The 13,029-nt window shown below is 42.1% G+C and overlaps 2 protein-coding genes across 7 annotated transcripts in view; both read left to right on the forward strand.

Moving 5' to 3' along the window:
• Nucleotides 1-7,259, forward strand: part of LOC147010680 (uncharacterized) — a 60,606-nt gene extending 53,347 nt beyond the window's left edge. For all 4 annotated transcript variants that reach the window (XM_085860103.1, XM_085860104.1, XM_085860105.1 and 1 more), the window contains one exon: nucleotides 325-7,259. In XM_085860103.1, coding sequence (XP_085716229.1) covers nucleotides 2,814-3,899 — 1,086 coding nt within the window. In that variant the 5' untranslated portion in view covers nucleotides 325-2,813 and the 3' untranslated portion in view covers nucleotides 3,900-7,259. The remainder of the gene's footprint in view (nucleotides 1-324) is intronic.
• Nucleotides 7,260-7,311: 52 nt separating this feature from the next.
• Nucleotides 7,312-11,311, forward strand: SH3BGRL3 (SH3 domain binding glutamate rich protein like 3). Of its 3 annotated transcripts, XM_085860111.1 has the most exons (4): nucleotides 7,840-7,858; nucleotides 7,978-8,040; nucleotides 10,125-10,292; nucleotides 10,403-11,311. In XM_085860111.1, exons 2-4 carry the CDS (start codon nucleotides 7,996-7,998, stop codon nucleotides 10,463-10,465), a joined length of 276 nt encoding a protein of 91 aa, XP_085716237.1. In that variant the 5' UTR covers nucleotides 7,840-7,858; nucleotides 7,978-7,995; the 3' UTR covers nucleotides 10,466-11,311. The 3 variants fall into 3 exon arrangements, with proteins under 3 accessions (XP_085716238.1, XP_085716237.1, XP_085716236.1); XM_085860112.1 differs by lacking the exons at nucleotides 7,840-7,858; nucleotides 7,978-8,040 and adding an exon at nucleotides 7,312-7,448; XM_085860110.1 differs by lacking the exons at nucleotides 7,840-7,858; nucleotides 7,978-8,040 and adding an exon at nucleotides 8,918-9,051.
• Nucleotides 11,312-13,029: the final 1,718 nt, after the last annotated feature.

Raw genomic sequence — 13,029 nt, forward strand, 5'->3', positions numbered from 1 at the left:
TATTCTAATAATTTCTCGATATCTTATGCGCATTTATAGATAAACACAATGCCCCAATCCAGTCGTCGTTTAAGAGAGCGAAGGAACGGCCTGTGTGGTTGTTTCTGGCTCGCGGTTTGAAAGTTTTTTTTGTTGTTGTTTTTTTTTGGGGGGGGGGTTGCACATACGGCCACGCATGTACAGGCATGTACTAGTAATAAATAATAACAATAATAATAATAATAATAATATAACTGCGAGTGGACTGACATACATGTAAATCTCTAGGTTTCTTAACTGTTTCTTGAACAACTGGTTAATTATTGTGTATTTCTTTTTTTACAGGTGCGTTCCAATGACAACATGCTGATAATCCATAATGCTAGTCTGCAATTCCTTGGTGGTAGCGCTACATTCACTAACTTGCAGTAATGGCGGTAGTACAGTAGTATAGTTAACACGTAGTTCTATAGAACTGAAAAATCATGGATCTTGCTTTTGTTGCACCCAAGAGAAGAGATTCCCATGAAACTGACTTTAGGTTATGCATTATATGCCAAACAATTTCTGATGATGATCTTAACAACCTTACCACAAGAGGTATAGATTCTTTTGTGAATGCCTTGCAGTTACGTCATGATGATGTTTATGATAGACTGCAACACAGTATTCAAGATATAGATGCATTTTTGAAGAGAGCACCAAAGTGTCACAGGTCATGCAGGAGCAGATACACACACAAGAGGGACCTGGAAAGGCTGGAGACTAAACGAGTCAAACGTAACAATTACCCAGAAATCCAGCACACAAGCACATCAGTAAAACCCAACAGATGTCCACCAGTTTGCCTGAAGTCACATTGCTTCATTTGCAAAAAAGAACGTGATTCAAAGGGTGAAAGGAAACTTATCCTTGTTTCCACAGAACAGCGGCAGAGAGCTATCTACTGGAAAGCTGTTGCTTTACAAGACCAAGCAATGCTCTTGAAGATTCAAGGAATGGGAAATGAACCAATTGACATGATTGCTGCAGATTTCCGATATCACAAATCATGCTTGGACAAATTCATGAATAGAAGGCCATCGATTCCTTCTTGTTCAAGTTCAAAAACTGATGAATATGATTTAGCATTCAGACAGCTCCTCTCAGAAATTACAGATAGATTGATAAAGGACAGGTCAGCATTTTATATCACTCAACTACGTGACAAGTATCGTAATCTGTTGAGAGAACAAGGTGTTGCAAATGCTATGCAGTATCGGACTGATAGGCTCTCCAAACGACTATTGGATCATTATGGACCAGCAATCCAGATTATTCAACAGAAGGGAAAGGCCAGTTTAGTTTGCTCAGCAGATATAACAGTAGGAGAAATGTGTGCTCTTGCAATGAAACTGCAGGAGGAAGCTGGAGACAATGATTTGCAAACATAGTTTGGCAGCAGTGATGAAGAGACACCACTAATAACCAAAGTGAGGATACAGAGTAATTTACATGCATTGGCAAAACATCTACATGTAGAAATGAAGGAGAAAGCCAAGACACAGAGACAATTAATGAAGAGAAAATCAAGTGAGGCATCTCCAACAGAGTCGAATATAGTTGGAGATTTGAGTAGTCAAGAAAATAGACTCAACAGAGCTATTGATATCCTATGAAGCAGCATCCAGAAACATTCCAGATGACCTGTACAACCATCTTACATGGCTTATGACTAACACAGATGAAACCATTGGCAAAAATGATAGAGTACCATTAACAAAAACACAAAATGAACAGGTGTTGAATGTGGCACAAGACATCATGGTCCATGTTACTGGCATACCAATGCCAAAACAAGTTGGACTTGCACTGCATATTTTGAAACAAACTGGAAGTAAAACCCTGGTTAGAATTATGAACAAATTTGGTCACACAATCAGCTATGATGATGCCCAGAGGTATATCACAACCGAGGCCAAGGAAATTGACATTCAAACATCAGAAACTGGAATATTTATTCCCTTGGGAAAATTCACTCAGTGTGCCTTTGACAATCTTGACTTCAAGGAACATACCAAAGACGGTTCAACGCTGCATGCCACAAGCCACAATATATACCAACATTCAACAAGGCATGAACCTGTAACTTCTGTGGGCTCAGTTTCTTTGACTAAGGACAGGCATAGGACTGTACCACAGCCAGAATCATTTCATGTACCTGAAAGTTATGTTCGTCTCAAAGACAGACAAGAAGCAAGGTCACTTCATGGTGTACGACAAGGTAACGAACAACCAACTATACCTGTGTTCAAAGATGACTACATCATATGGTCATTGCTACGGCTATTGGCCACCCGAAATGATGAAGACTCTGCAGCTGCAACAAAGGCAGCATTAACATGGTATGGGTTCTATGAACTCCTTTGCGAAGAAATACATGTTCAAGCTGTCATCAGATATGGCCCATTGTATCCACAGTCCCCAACAGATCCTGGTGTTGTTCAAGCTTCTCTTGACTACTGCATCTCTCTAACCAACAAGATGCAGCAACAGACATCCATTGTAACAGTTGATCAAGCCATCTATGATATTGTCAAAGGTAACCGTTTTGGCTGCTCATTCCATGATAGGCATTAAACTCTTGAGATAGTATACACTGTTAGATCTAAACAATGCAATTCTCTTTGGGAAATTTTTTAAATGTCAGACATTATAATCAAATTGTTGAATAGCATTTTGAAAACCTTTTTTGTAATTATGTATATTTTCTTTCACGTATTACCATTAAAAACCCTGAGAACTACAGATTTTTGGTTGTCCAAGTTGGTGGATTCCACATTGCAGAAAACTTCATGGGATGCATTGGCTTTCTCATGAAGGACTCTGGAATTGAAGATATACTCGTGGAAAGTGGAGTGTGCAAAAGAGGCACAGAAAATAAAATTATTGCCGGAAAGGACTGCTACAAAATGGTACGGTGCCACTCACTAATGAGTGAAGCAATAACTGGGCTACTGTGGAATGCATTTGAAGACTGGCTGGAACAGGCAGATCAGATTGACAGTATTGCAGAACTGTGTGATCATATGAACCAGTTGCTTAATGCTGTGGAAGAGAAAAAAACAGAACTCGCCAGACAGTGCATGGCCCTTGTAAAAGCAGATCTTCCTCGAATATCACAAGCCTGGGGAAACTTCTCAGAAACATTGAGAGTAACTGCAGAGTACTGGCTTATGTACATTAAAATGGTTCAAATCCTAAAACTTTACATACATGCAGAGAGAGCTGGTCTTTGGCAAGAGCATATCCAGGAGGTGCAGAATATGCTGCCATTCATGGTTTCTGCCAAACACACAAGGTACATGAGTTGTGTGCCACTATATCTCAAAGATATGAGGGATTTACCTGATACTCACCCACACGTCCATGACAACTTTATGAAAGGGTACTTCACAGTTCACTGTTCCAAAGGAAAATTCAATGGTGTTTGGAGTGACATGGCCCTGGAGCAGACATACAACAATGAAGGGAAGACATCTCTTTTCAAAGGCATATCTCAGGCACCAGCTGCTCGAGATAAATATGTGAAGACAGCACCATTTCTCACAGCTGTATCAGAGAACATAAAGTGTATGGCTAATCTGAGCCAAGAGGAATCTACTCATCATGGAGAAACACATAAGCAGGCAACAGAAGAACATATGCATGTTGAGGAGATCAAGAAAGTGATATGCCAGCAGATGATAAACCCATTCCAGTGTAACAACCAAGTGGATCTGCTCAATAGAGCAACTGGTGAGAAGGATGCTTCAAAAGACTTGGTCCATGCTCAAGCTAAGGGCATGGAAGCCATTATGAAAGCAGAACAGGTGGGCTCTCGTAAGATTGAACCAATGAAGCTGGTGTCTTTCTCCTCACAGAAGAAAACACAACCATAAAGGAAACAGAGTTTAATCAGGATCTATCGAGATGAGACTGCAGTTACACGTGTGCTGTGTTTCTATCGAGATGCCGACCCAGTCACAAGACAGATTGCATTTTCCCATGAGTGGACAGACTATCCATCATCCCTGTTTGAGGTTGATCCATGCTTAGCACAGGGGTTTGTAATGCGCAAAAGCAACAAGTCTGATTTCCTGGCAGTGCTAATTGCTGAAGCTGAGCAGGATATTGTTTTACACCTGCCATCATTACCACAGAGTGACTTATACACAGTGTATCTGGTAGACACAATGGCCTTTGTAAATAAATACCAAAAAATGGGTGCACAAACATTTGGTGAACTTCACCAGCTGTATCTTCACAAGCTCCTGCAGTTGAAACCTGAAATCTGCAACTGTGTCAACATCATTGGTGATCGGTATGATTTTGATGATAGCCATACTTTGAAGGGTGATAAGCAGCAGCGGAGAAACCAGACAGACCATGCAAGAGAATTCTCACCATCCAAGAGTCTAGAAATTCCTGACTGGAATTTACTCATGAAGAATCCAAGAAATAAAGCAAATCTTCAGAACTTCATTGGCACGTCCCTTTGTTAGAGTCCTGAAGCTATTCCAGATGGAATGACCATCATTCTTGGTGGTATGATGGAAAACAAAGGTTACACTCTTTCCATCACATCAGCATCAAGTTCAGTTCTGGACTTACCTTGTGAAGAGCATGAAGAGGCAGACACAAGGATTATTGCTCATCTTGCGTATCGTGTGGAATATCTTAATCACCATCGAGCTGTTGTGCATGCAACAGATACAGACATAATTATGCTCTGTATATGTCACTTCTACTGCTTTGACACATTGCAAGAACTCTGGATACAACGGCAGAATCAATACCTACCTATTCATGAGCTGGTAGAAGTGTTGAGCAAGAAGTACCAGAAAGATCCTCTTTATGTCGCAGCTACACTTCTGAGCACATATGTGTTGAGTGGATGTGACACAGTGAGCTACCCATTCAGAAGGGGAAAAAGAAGAGCAGCACAGGTTTCTCTGGGACTGATAGGAAGCCTTCCCCACCTTGTTGATTTTGGGAGAGATAGTGAAATGGCAGCAACAGAATGTGTCATTGATGAGGCCATAGTATACTGGACTGCTTTGTATGGCCAAACAGGGTTCAGCTATTTGGATACCCTTATAGTGGGGCAGATAACAGCAATTTTTGAGAGGAATCGTGCAAATGATGATATAAGCATCAAATTTGGCACATTTGTTCTCCAGGAGATTCTAATCAAATCTGCCTGATTGACCATTTGAAAATCCAAATTTTGAAAAATTTGGATTTTCAAATGGCCAATCGTGCAGATTTGATCAGAAAGCCCTGCAGAACAGAAATGCCAAATTTGATGCTTGTATCATAATTTGCACGATTTTTCTACTATCTACTACACTATCAGGCAGCATATGATTGTCTCTTCAAAATTAGACCTTTGATCACTGCCAGCAACAGAAGACGCGTTTTATTTCCACGTTTTAAGAGCATTGTATCAATTGCTTCTGTATAGACGTGCACATCTCAGTGACCGAGCACTTCCCCCAGCCACAACATTTGGCAGAACCCTTATCAATGGAAAACTGGTCCCAATTCTCATGTCTAAGCCAGCCAAGCCAAACAGACAAAACTGTGTCTTGTATGTGCAAATCATCCAAATGTCTGAAACGATGTTCATGCAAAAAGGCTGCTGTGCCTTGCTGTGTGACATGCATATGCCTTGGTCAGAGAGGTTCATGTGGTGGAGTTGTTTCAGAGAGTGACTCTTCCTCTGAAGAGGATGTTTAATGTCACAATATGTGAACATTTAAGAACAGTTGGCATCACACGTTGTAATAAACTTGTGCAGGCCCGTAGGTGCATAAACGACGACTGGATTGGGGCATTTTTTCACCCCCCCTCTCACCCCCTCCTCTCTCGCCCCTTCCTCTCTCCCCCTCTCGTGCCAGTACCCTCTCTCGTGGGTGAGGCGTGCCAGTATGTGCAGCTTCGTTCCTTCGCTCTCATAAACGACGACTGGATTGGGGCATTTTTTCAATTATATCGGACCAACCGTATCATAAATGGCCGTAACTTGGGAAACACCTGGGAAACATATTCAGGTCCCCAGCGTCAATTGTGACGTCATATCAAACGAAGAAGAATTGTGACGCCGCTCTCTCACCCCTCCTCGCTCCCCCCTAGTCTCGCTCCTCCTCTCTCCCCCCTCCTCTCTCGCCCCTATCTCTCGCCCCTCCTCTCTCCCCCTCTCTTGAATTGTGATTCCCCCTCTCTCTCACCCCCCTCTCTCCACCCCTCTCTCGCCCTCCTCTTTCCCCCATCCTCTCTCCCCCCTCCTCTCTCGCCCCTCTCTCTGTAAATGTATTCATAAATGTATTCACAAAAAAACAAAAAATAAATCAATCAATTAATAAACAATTGTGACGTCATTCGTGACGTCATAGCACCGTGTCTTGTCTGGTTGACGGATAAATGGCCGTAACTTGGGAACCGCTCATCCGATTAATATCAAACCTTGAAAAGGCACATCCGCGGGTACCCGGAAATATTCCTGGCAAGTTTCAATCCGATGGGAACGGCGGTCATCAAGAAACGGCGGTCGCAGACACACACACACACACACACACACACACACACACACACACACACACACACACACACACACACACACACACACACACACACACACACACACACCACACACACATTGCTGGAATTATAGATAGATTCTGTGTTTGGTGTATTACTTATAACACTGTACATGCATATCAGTATTTTTTTTCCTATTAACAGGGATACGTCGTGCTGGTTGCTGAACATGTCATTTTATTCTCTTTTATTCCTTCAGCGCCAGGAGAGCGACTCCACATGATTTCGTTCACTTTTTAACACAATCCTGCCGTGGTGCGATTTATATGTCCTAATTTACTGTATGATCTCTGTATGTTTTCATGAATGTGCCTGCGGAATAATGAATGAAAAAAAAAACGCACGTTCAAATAAATAATTTTTACCATCGGCGTCTGGCAAGTTTAATTCGAGAATGATTCCCGTTTATTCTCAAAGTTATTCTTGAAGAGTCCGATCTTTATTTGCCGCTGTGTAACTCGTGTTTGTCGGTCGAATAATTAAAATGTTGATCGTACGTAGAATAAAGAAAAATTACCTCAAAGATTAACGTGGCGGGCGAGTGGCGGATCGAGAGTTCTAGAAAGATGTTTTTTTCTCGTTCTTTAAAATTAAACAGACAAAATAAATGAAATTATTCGGTAAATAAATGCAATCGCCCCCCCCCCAAAAAACAAAAACGATATTCTGTACATAGAGCAGATTGTTGTGCGGTGTATGATCATAAATCTAGTTACATGTCTTTAAATTCACTCGTCAAAAAGGATGAATCGATTAGTTACTGCTGTTTAATGTTTTCAAGATCAAAGACTACTTTTACATTTTACGTACGCAATAGAGGGCGGGGATAAATTGAGGATATGAAAGGGGTGAGTGTCGGATTTGGGAACATTGGGAATGATTGGTGGGAAGCATTTTTTTTTCCGCGTCTTCTGAACGACGGTGCCGCGGAAGATGACTCCGATGTTTTGTTACAATAATTTGATGAAAGAAATTGATAACAACCCTTCAGACCAAACTATGTGTGAGGCATTTAATCGACTCCCATTATGTGAAATCTGAAACGAACACAATAGCCTCAAGCTCGCTGAGTTGTGAAGAGGGAAAAAAAACATACTATTGCGAAGAAGAATAAGAGGAAAAATTTTGAGGAAGAAGAAGAGGGATTAGCATTCTGAGGAAGAAGAAGAAGAAGAGGTATTTAATTATGAAGAAGAAGAGGAATACCATTATGAGGAAGAAGAAGAATCTTGGCGGTGGCTGCGGTTGAGCTGGCGGTGTTTGTTCTCGATTTCTCATTGGATTTCGTCGTGTTACGTCGTGTTTCTTCATTAAACGGTGCAAGACGAAGCTTTTTGCCTTTGTATCTTTCGTTCTTTATCTCACCTTTTACCACAGGAATACGCGCCTGGCGTCATGGTGATTAAAGTGTATTACAGCAGCATCACCCCCTCACTAGTGGTAAGAGCAGTGATTATTGAGTCTCCTTCATGAAGTACGTGTTCATCATTCCGTGTTTGTGTGTCACGTACACGTTCGTTGCACGGAAGACCCCATTTAATTGCCGAGTGTGCCGTGTGAGGTAAATCGAGCGGGATTTCGAATCACGAACACACCCTGAGGCTTTACGAGATGCCAAACGATCGCACACCTTGCTGGTTATTTAAAGGCGTCGAATTACACGTTATTATAACCGCTAAACGATCATCGACACTGAATGCTGGTTCATTCCACGAGTGGAGATAAACAGACATGGCCTTGCGTCCTTGACTCCATGAGGAGAACCGATTGATATTACTAATTTTTTGTTGAATTACCGTGACCCATCGACTAATTCAGACATACCGTGACCCATCGACTAATTCAGACATTTAAACCTAAAGTTTATCCTGGAAGAATCTGGAATTTAAAAGAAAAGAAAAAAAAACAACAATTCCTCTCGCTCTGTGGAAACAAACGTCCTGGTATGTGACGTGATGACGTCATCTCTGGCCGTAACTGTTTGACGAGTTCGGACCCGGCACGACGGGCAACACGAATGTCGTAATTTTTAGGAGACATTGTCAAGAAAGTCTATAAATTGTAATGAAGAATAAGAATAGGGGGTTTAGTGTTCATTCGGAATCGATTTTGTTTGAGATATTCAGATGCGTTTGCCCTGGAACATGCATGAACCCATCCCCCCCCCCCCCAATACGGTCTGCTCCTTGATGTCACTTGCAGATATTTTAAATTGTTGAATATTCCTTTTGTTGTTTTGGTTTGATTGCAAAACATCGTTTTCTGATGGGAATTTGATTGCTTTTCAAGATGTGTAATTTTCCTGTTGTTTTTTTTGTTTTTTTTGTTTATTTATTTTATTTAGGAAGGGAAGTTTGCAATGAAATGATTTAAATGAAGCCGTAGGCTAAAATGCAGACTGTGAGTTGGAGATGCCCCCCAGGTCTGCCGTTTGGGAAAGGCTGTGCAAATGTACGTTTTGGAGTTTATCAACGGGTGTGTGTGTGTGTGTGTGTGTGTGTGTGTGTGTGTGTGTGTGTGTGTGTGTGTGTGTGTGTGTGTGTGTGTGTGTGTGTGTGTGTGTGTGTGTGTGTGTGTGTGTGTGTGTGTGTGGTGCGGTGCTGAGTTAAAGTGGATGGTTAGCATTGCAGGTTTTTGCTTTTCAGGAGCGTATGGCACGTCTCATGCATGTGGTAAATTGTTCTCTTCCCACCTGCTGTGCTTTTGGCTGTCACACCCCATGACCGACCGGTCTACGTGTCCATCCATCCATTGGGAACATACTCTGTGCAGAGCATTGGTGCTGCTCAGTGTGACCACTCCTTGGCTTTTTTCACAAGATCTTGGCTATTCGTTGTTCACCTTGGCATCTTGGTTTTCTATAGGTTTTCTTGGCATATAGCTTTTCTATTATCATCGCTTTTCTGAAACCTTGTGAATGCTTGGCTTTTTTCATTGACTCACTTTGGCATTTATGAAAATGAGGAATGGTCACACTGGTGCTGCTTAAGCAGTCTCATTGGCTATTGGGTACAATCCTGGACGGGTCGCCACTCCAACACAGTATACCAACATGCTGGCACTCATTTTGCTGACCTCAGAAGGATTGCAGGCTGTCAACCCCACCTGGTATTAATTCAAGAGCCGAGTGGGATTTGGACTCAGGATCCTAGGATCCCAAGGCCACCACCCTAACCATTAAGCCAACACCAGGCATGGTCCACATGTCGCACCCCACCATTGCCTTTATCAAACACGTACGCGAACACAAGTCAAGCCGTGGCATGTCTGGATATGTAGATAAAAGCTTTGCTTGAGTGTGTGGAAATTTTGGGAGATTGTTATTACTCGTAGGAGAGTGAGTTAGTTTGTCGGTTGCTTTAGTTTTGTAGCAAAGTATCACGTTGTTTGAGTCGCATCAAAATGGACTGATATAGCTGCACTTTCAATAAGGAGAAATTTGATTGCTCGTTCGATTTTCCCCCCCCCCCCCTATCCAAATTGGCTGATTCAGCTTGTGTCTGAAACTTCTCTCATCCATTCAGATAAAGAAGCAACAGCAGCATATCCAGAATGTCTTGGAAACCCTGAAGGTTGAGTTTGAGTTGGTTGATGTGATGGTCGGCAAGGAGGCAAAGATAAAAATGTGCAAATTCTCCAACAACCCGAAAGCGATCCCACCTCAGCTCTTCAACGAAGACGATTTCTGTGGGGTGAGCCTTTTCCCTTGTGATTTGCATTCCTACGGATAATGAATTGGCTTGAGCGATGGGGCTGCGATCTTCGTAACCGGCCCTTCTTTGTGTGACGTCACTCCTTTCAGAACTATGAAGAATTTTACTCTGCGGTGGAGAAGAGTGAAGTGGAAAAGTTTTTGAAACTTTAACGATGCTTTGCCATTCTCCAGTATGATTCTTAACACTCTCTCTTGCTGATGCATTTCATTCCTTTCTTACATTCAATCCATTCATTCATACCTTCCTTCATTCCACACATCTCCAGCCTCTCACTTTGTGGAGTTGATGTGGATTTGACTTTGGCTTTGTTTTAACTTCATGCCGGATATACGATGACTCCGTTATTCAATGAGAGTATTGCTTTTTCCCTCCATTACATTCCTGTGGCACATCAGATCCTTTAAATGGCCAGATTTCTTACTATTACAGATCTGCTTCAGAGATTGTCCCTTCTCAGGTGAGCTTGGATCGTAAATCCAATTCATTGTGCACAGCAACTGAAGTTTGCTACATTTAACAGGTTTAAAGGTTCATATTTGAGAACGGAACTACTTTCAAGTTAACTTGAGCTGTGAATGTATTGAAAGGTCCCCCGTGATGGGGGCATGTGCTTGCACTTTCTTAATTCCCAGTAGATGACCATGCTTGTGCCATTTTTTTAAAATTTCATTTGCAAACCCCCCTCCCTCCCCCCCCCCCCAATGCCATCACAGTGTTGGATTTAACTTCATCCTTCACCGTTTATTGTAGTTCTGGATGAGTCTTACGTTTCTAAAAGACCAATTCTGTTGCATTTTCTGCAATCTTGAGCATTTTGGTTCCTTTGTACCTCTAAGTCCCTATGTCTGGCTCATCAACTGGAGTTGCTATATTTTTGCTGCGTTTCCTGTTTGAGAGAGTTAATGTGGGTTGTAAATTGTCAGAATAGAATTATATTGTCTTATATTCTGCCATCTATAATACGCCATTCTTGTGTATTAAAACATCCACCTCGGGACTGTTTCCTGTATTTTAACTTTTGTACAAATGTCGTGTTAGACGACCGTCTTTTCCACGGTTATACACCCCTCCTCTTTTTTTTTTTTCCCCCCCCCCCCACACCTCAAATCTCATTCAACGATTCATATTGCATCCTTTTGGTAGTAGAGAAGTAATCTTATAGAAAAGCTTTCAAGAATAAAGTTGAATGGAGAACCATAAAATATTTTTCAGGATTGCAAGCAGGGCATTGACAAAAAGGAACTGTGAAAGTGGTAAGAGGAGATGTAACGGAAAGATTGGGTTATTATTGGTGGAGATCTTTACTTTTGAAGGCCAGGTAAGGAGAATATTCTCTGAAATGATGTGGCTTTGAAAGTTGGGAAAACATTTTTTGGCATTTTATGATTCAGAATGGGCTGGCAGGATGGATTAGAGGTATGTACACTCGCTTCTGAGCTGTTTAGCCAAGGTTTTAATCTTTGCCCAGCTCCCATCTGCCACCCTGGTGTTTTGCATTGCCAACAGGGCTTAATGATAAGCTAGAGGCCCTGTCTGCCAGCACATACAGTATGTGTATGTTGAAGATCCTGTAGATCTTCAACATTCATATATCTTTTGTGAAGAGCAGGCGAGTTGTTATTACCAGCACCCTGAATACATTACAATTCCTGCCCTGACTGACTGCTCGGAAGGCAATCGTATACTACCCCGAATAACCCTTGCTTCGTAACCATTTCAGCAGTGCCAGCCAGCTGTCAAAAGCTTCTTACATCGACGACGATGATTATGTTTGTTTGTTTAAGAGCATAGCTGTTTAGCATAAGCTAATCACCATTACGAAGGTTGTTTAAGCAGTTGCTCAGGAAGAAACTTAAACATGGCAGTTCTAAAGGCACACTTGTGCAATTGATTGTTACTCTTCCTCTGCCAAAAATTGAAGCACAGTGCTATGTTCGGCAGGATGATATGAGTGAATACAGAAGATGCATTTTTGTGTTCATCATTGCAGAAGGGGGGGGGAGGGGGAGTTGAACTCTGTAAAGTTTACTGTGATGGCACTGGTAGTAAATTGTATCGAGACAATAACCCTGGTGATAGTGGAATTAACCCCTGCATTGTACAAGCACTTTTAAAACATGTTTATTTTGCAATGGAGGATTATTTACTCAAACTCATGGGTCTCATTATCAAACATGATCTTTCTTGGGCAACCCAAATTTCAAAATTGGCCTCCAAAATCAGCCGCTGACTGGGCACCCTACATCGTACAAAGGCTTCCTTGTCACACATGAAATCCTATCCACCTACAAGTCTTTCATCCACAGCATGATTGAGTACTGCTCTCCCCTCTGGGCTGACGCCACTGCCTCACACCTTGCTCAGCTTGATGCCGTGGGAACTAAGACCTTTAGGATTATTAGAATCTCCTGCGATTAAGTCCATGGGAGTCTATGGGCCATTTACTTCACCATTGCGAACAGGTTGGTGGTCTCTGTCTTCTTCCGGTCTCGCATATTCTGCCCTCTGTGCTTTGTTCCACTCCTCCTGCCCCTCCCTCCTCCCAGGTATCTGCAGAGTCAACACAGTCCACCTGCAATCCCCTTCTAATGAAACTCCCTCAAGCCAGAATCACTGATCACCTCCACTCATTTATTCCTCTCTCTTTCCTGCCAATGGAGAAAACTTCCACGTTCTCTTAAATCTCATTCTTTCCTCCAGGTCTTCAAGACAG

The sequence above is a fragment of the Eptatretus burgeri genome, chromosome 16 (genome assembly GCF_056783735.1).
Source record: "Eptatretus burgeri isolate ZD-2024b chromosome 16, Ebu_testis_v1, whole genome shotgun sequence".
In the NCBI taxonomy this organism is placed as follows: Eukaryota; Metazoa; Chordata; class Myxini; order Myxiniformes; family Myxinidae; genus Eptatretus; species Eptatretus burgeri.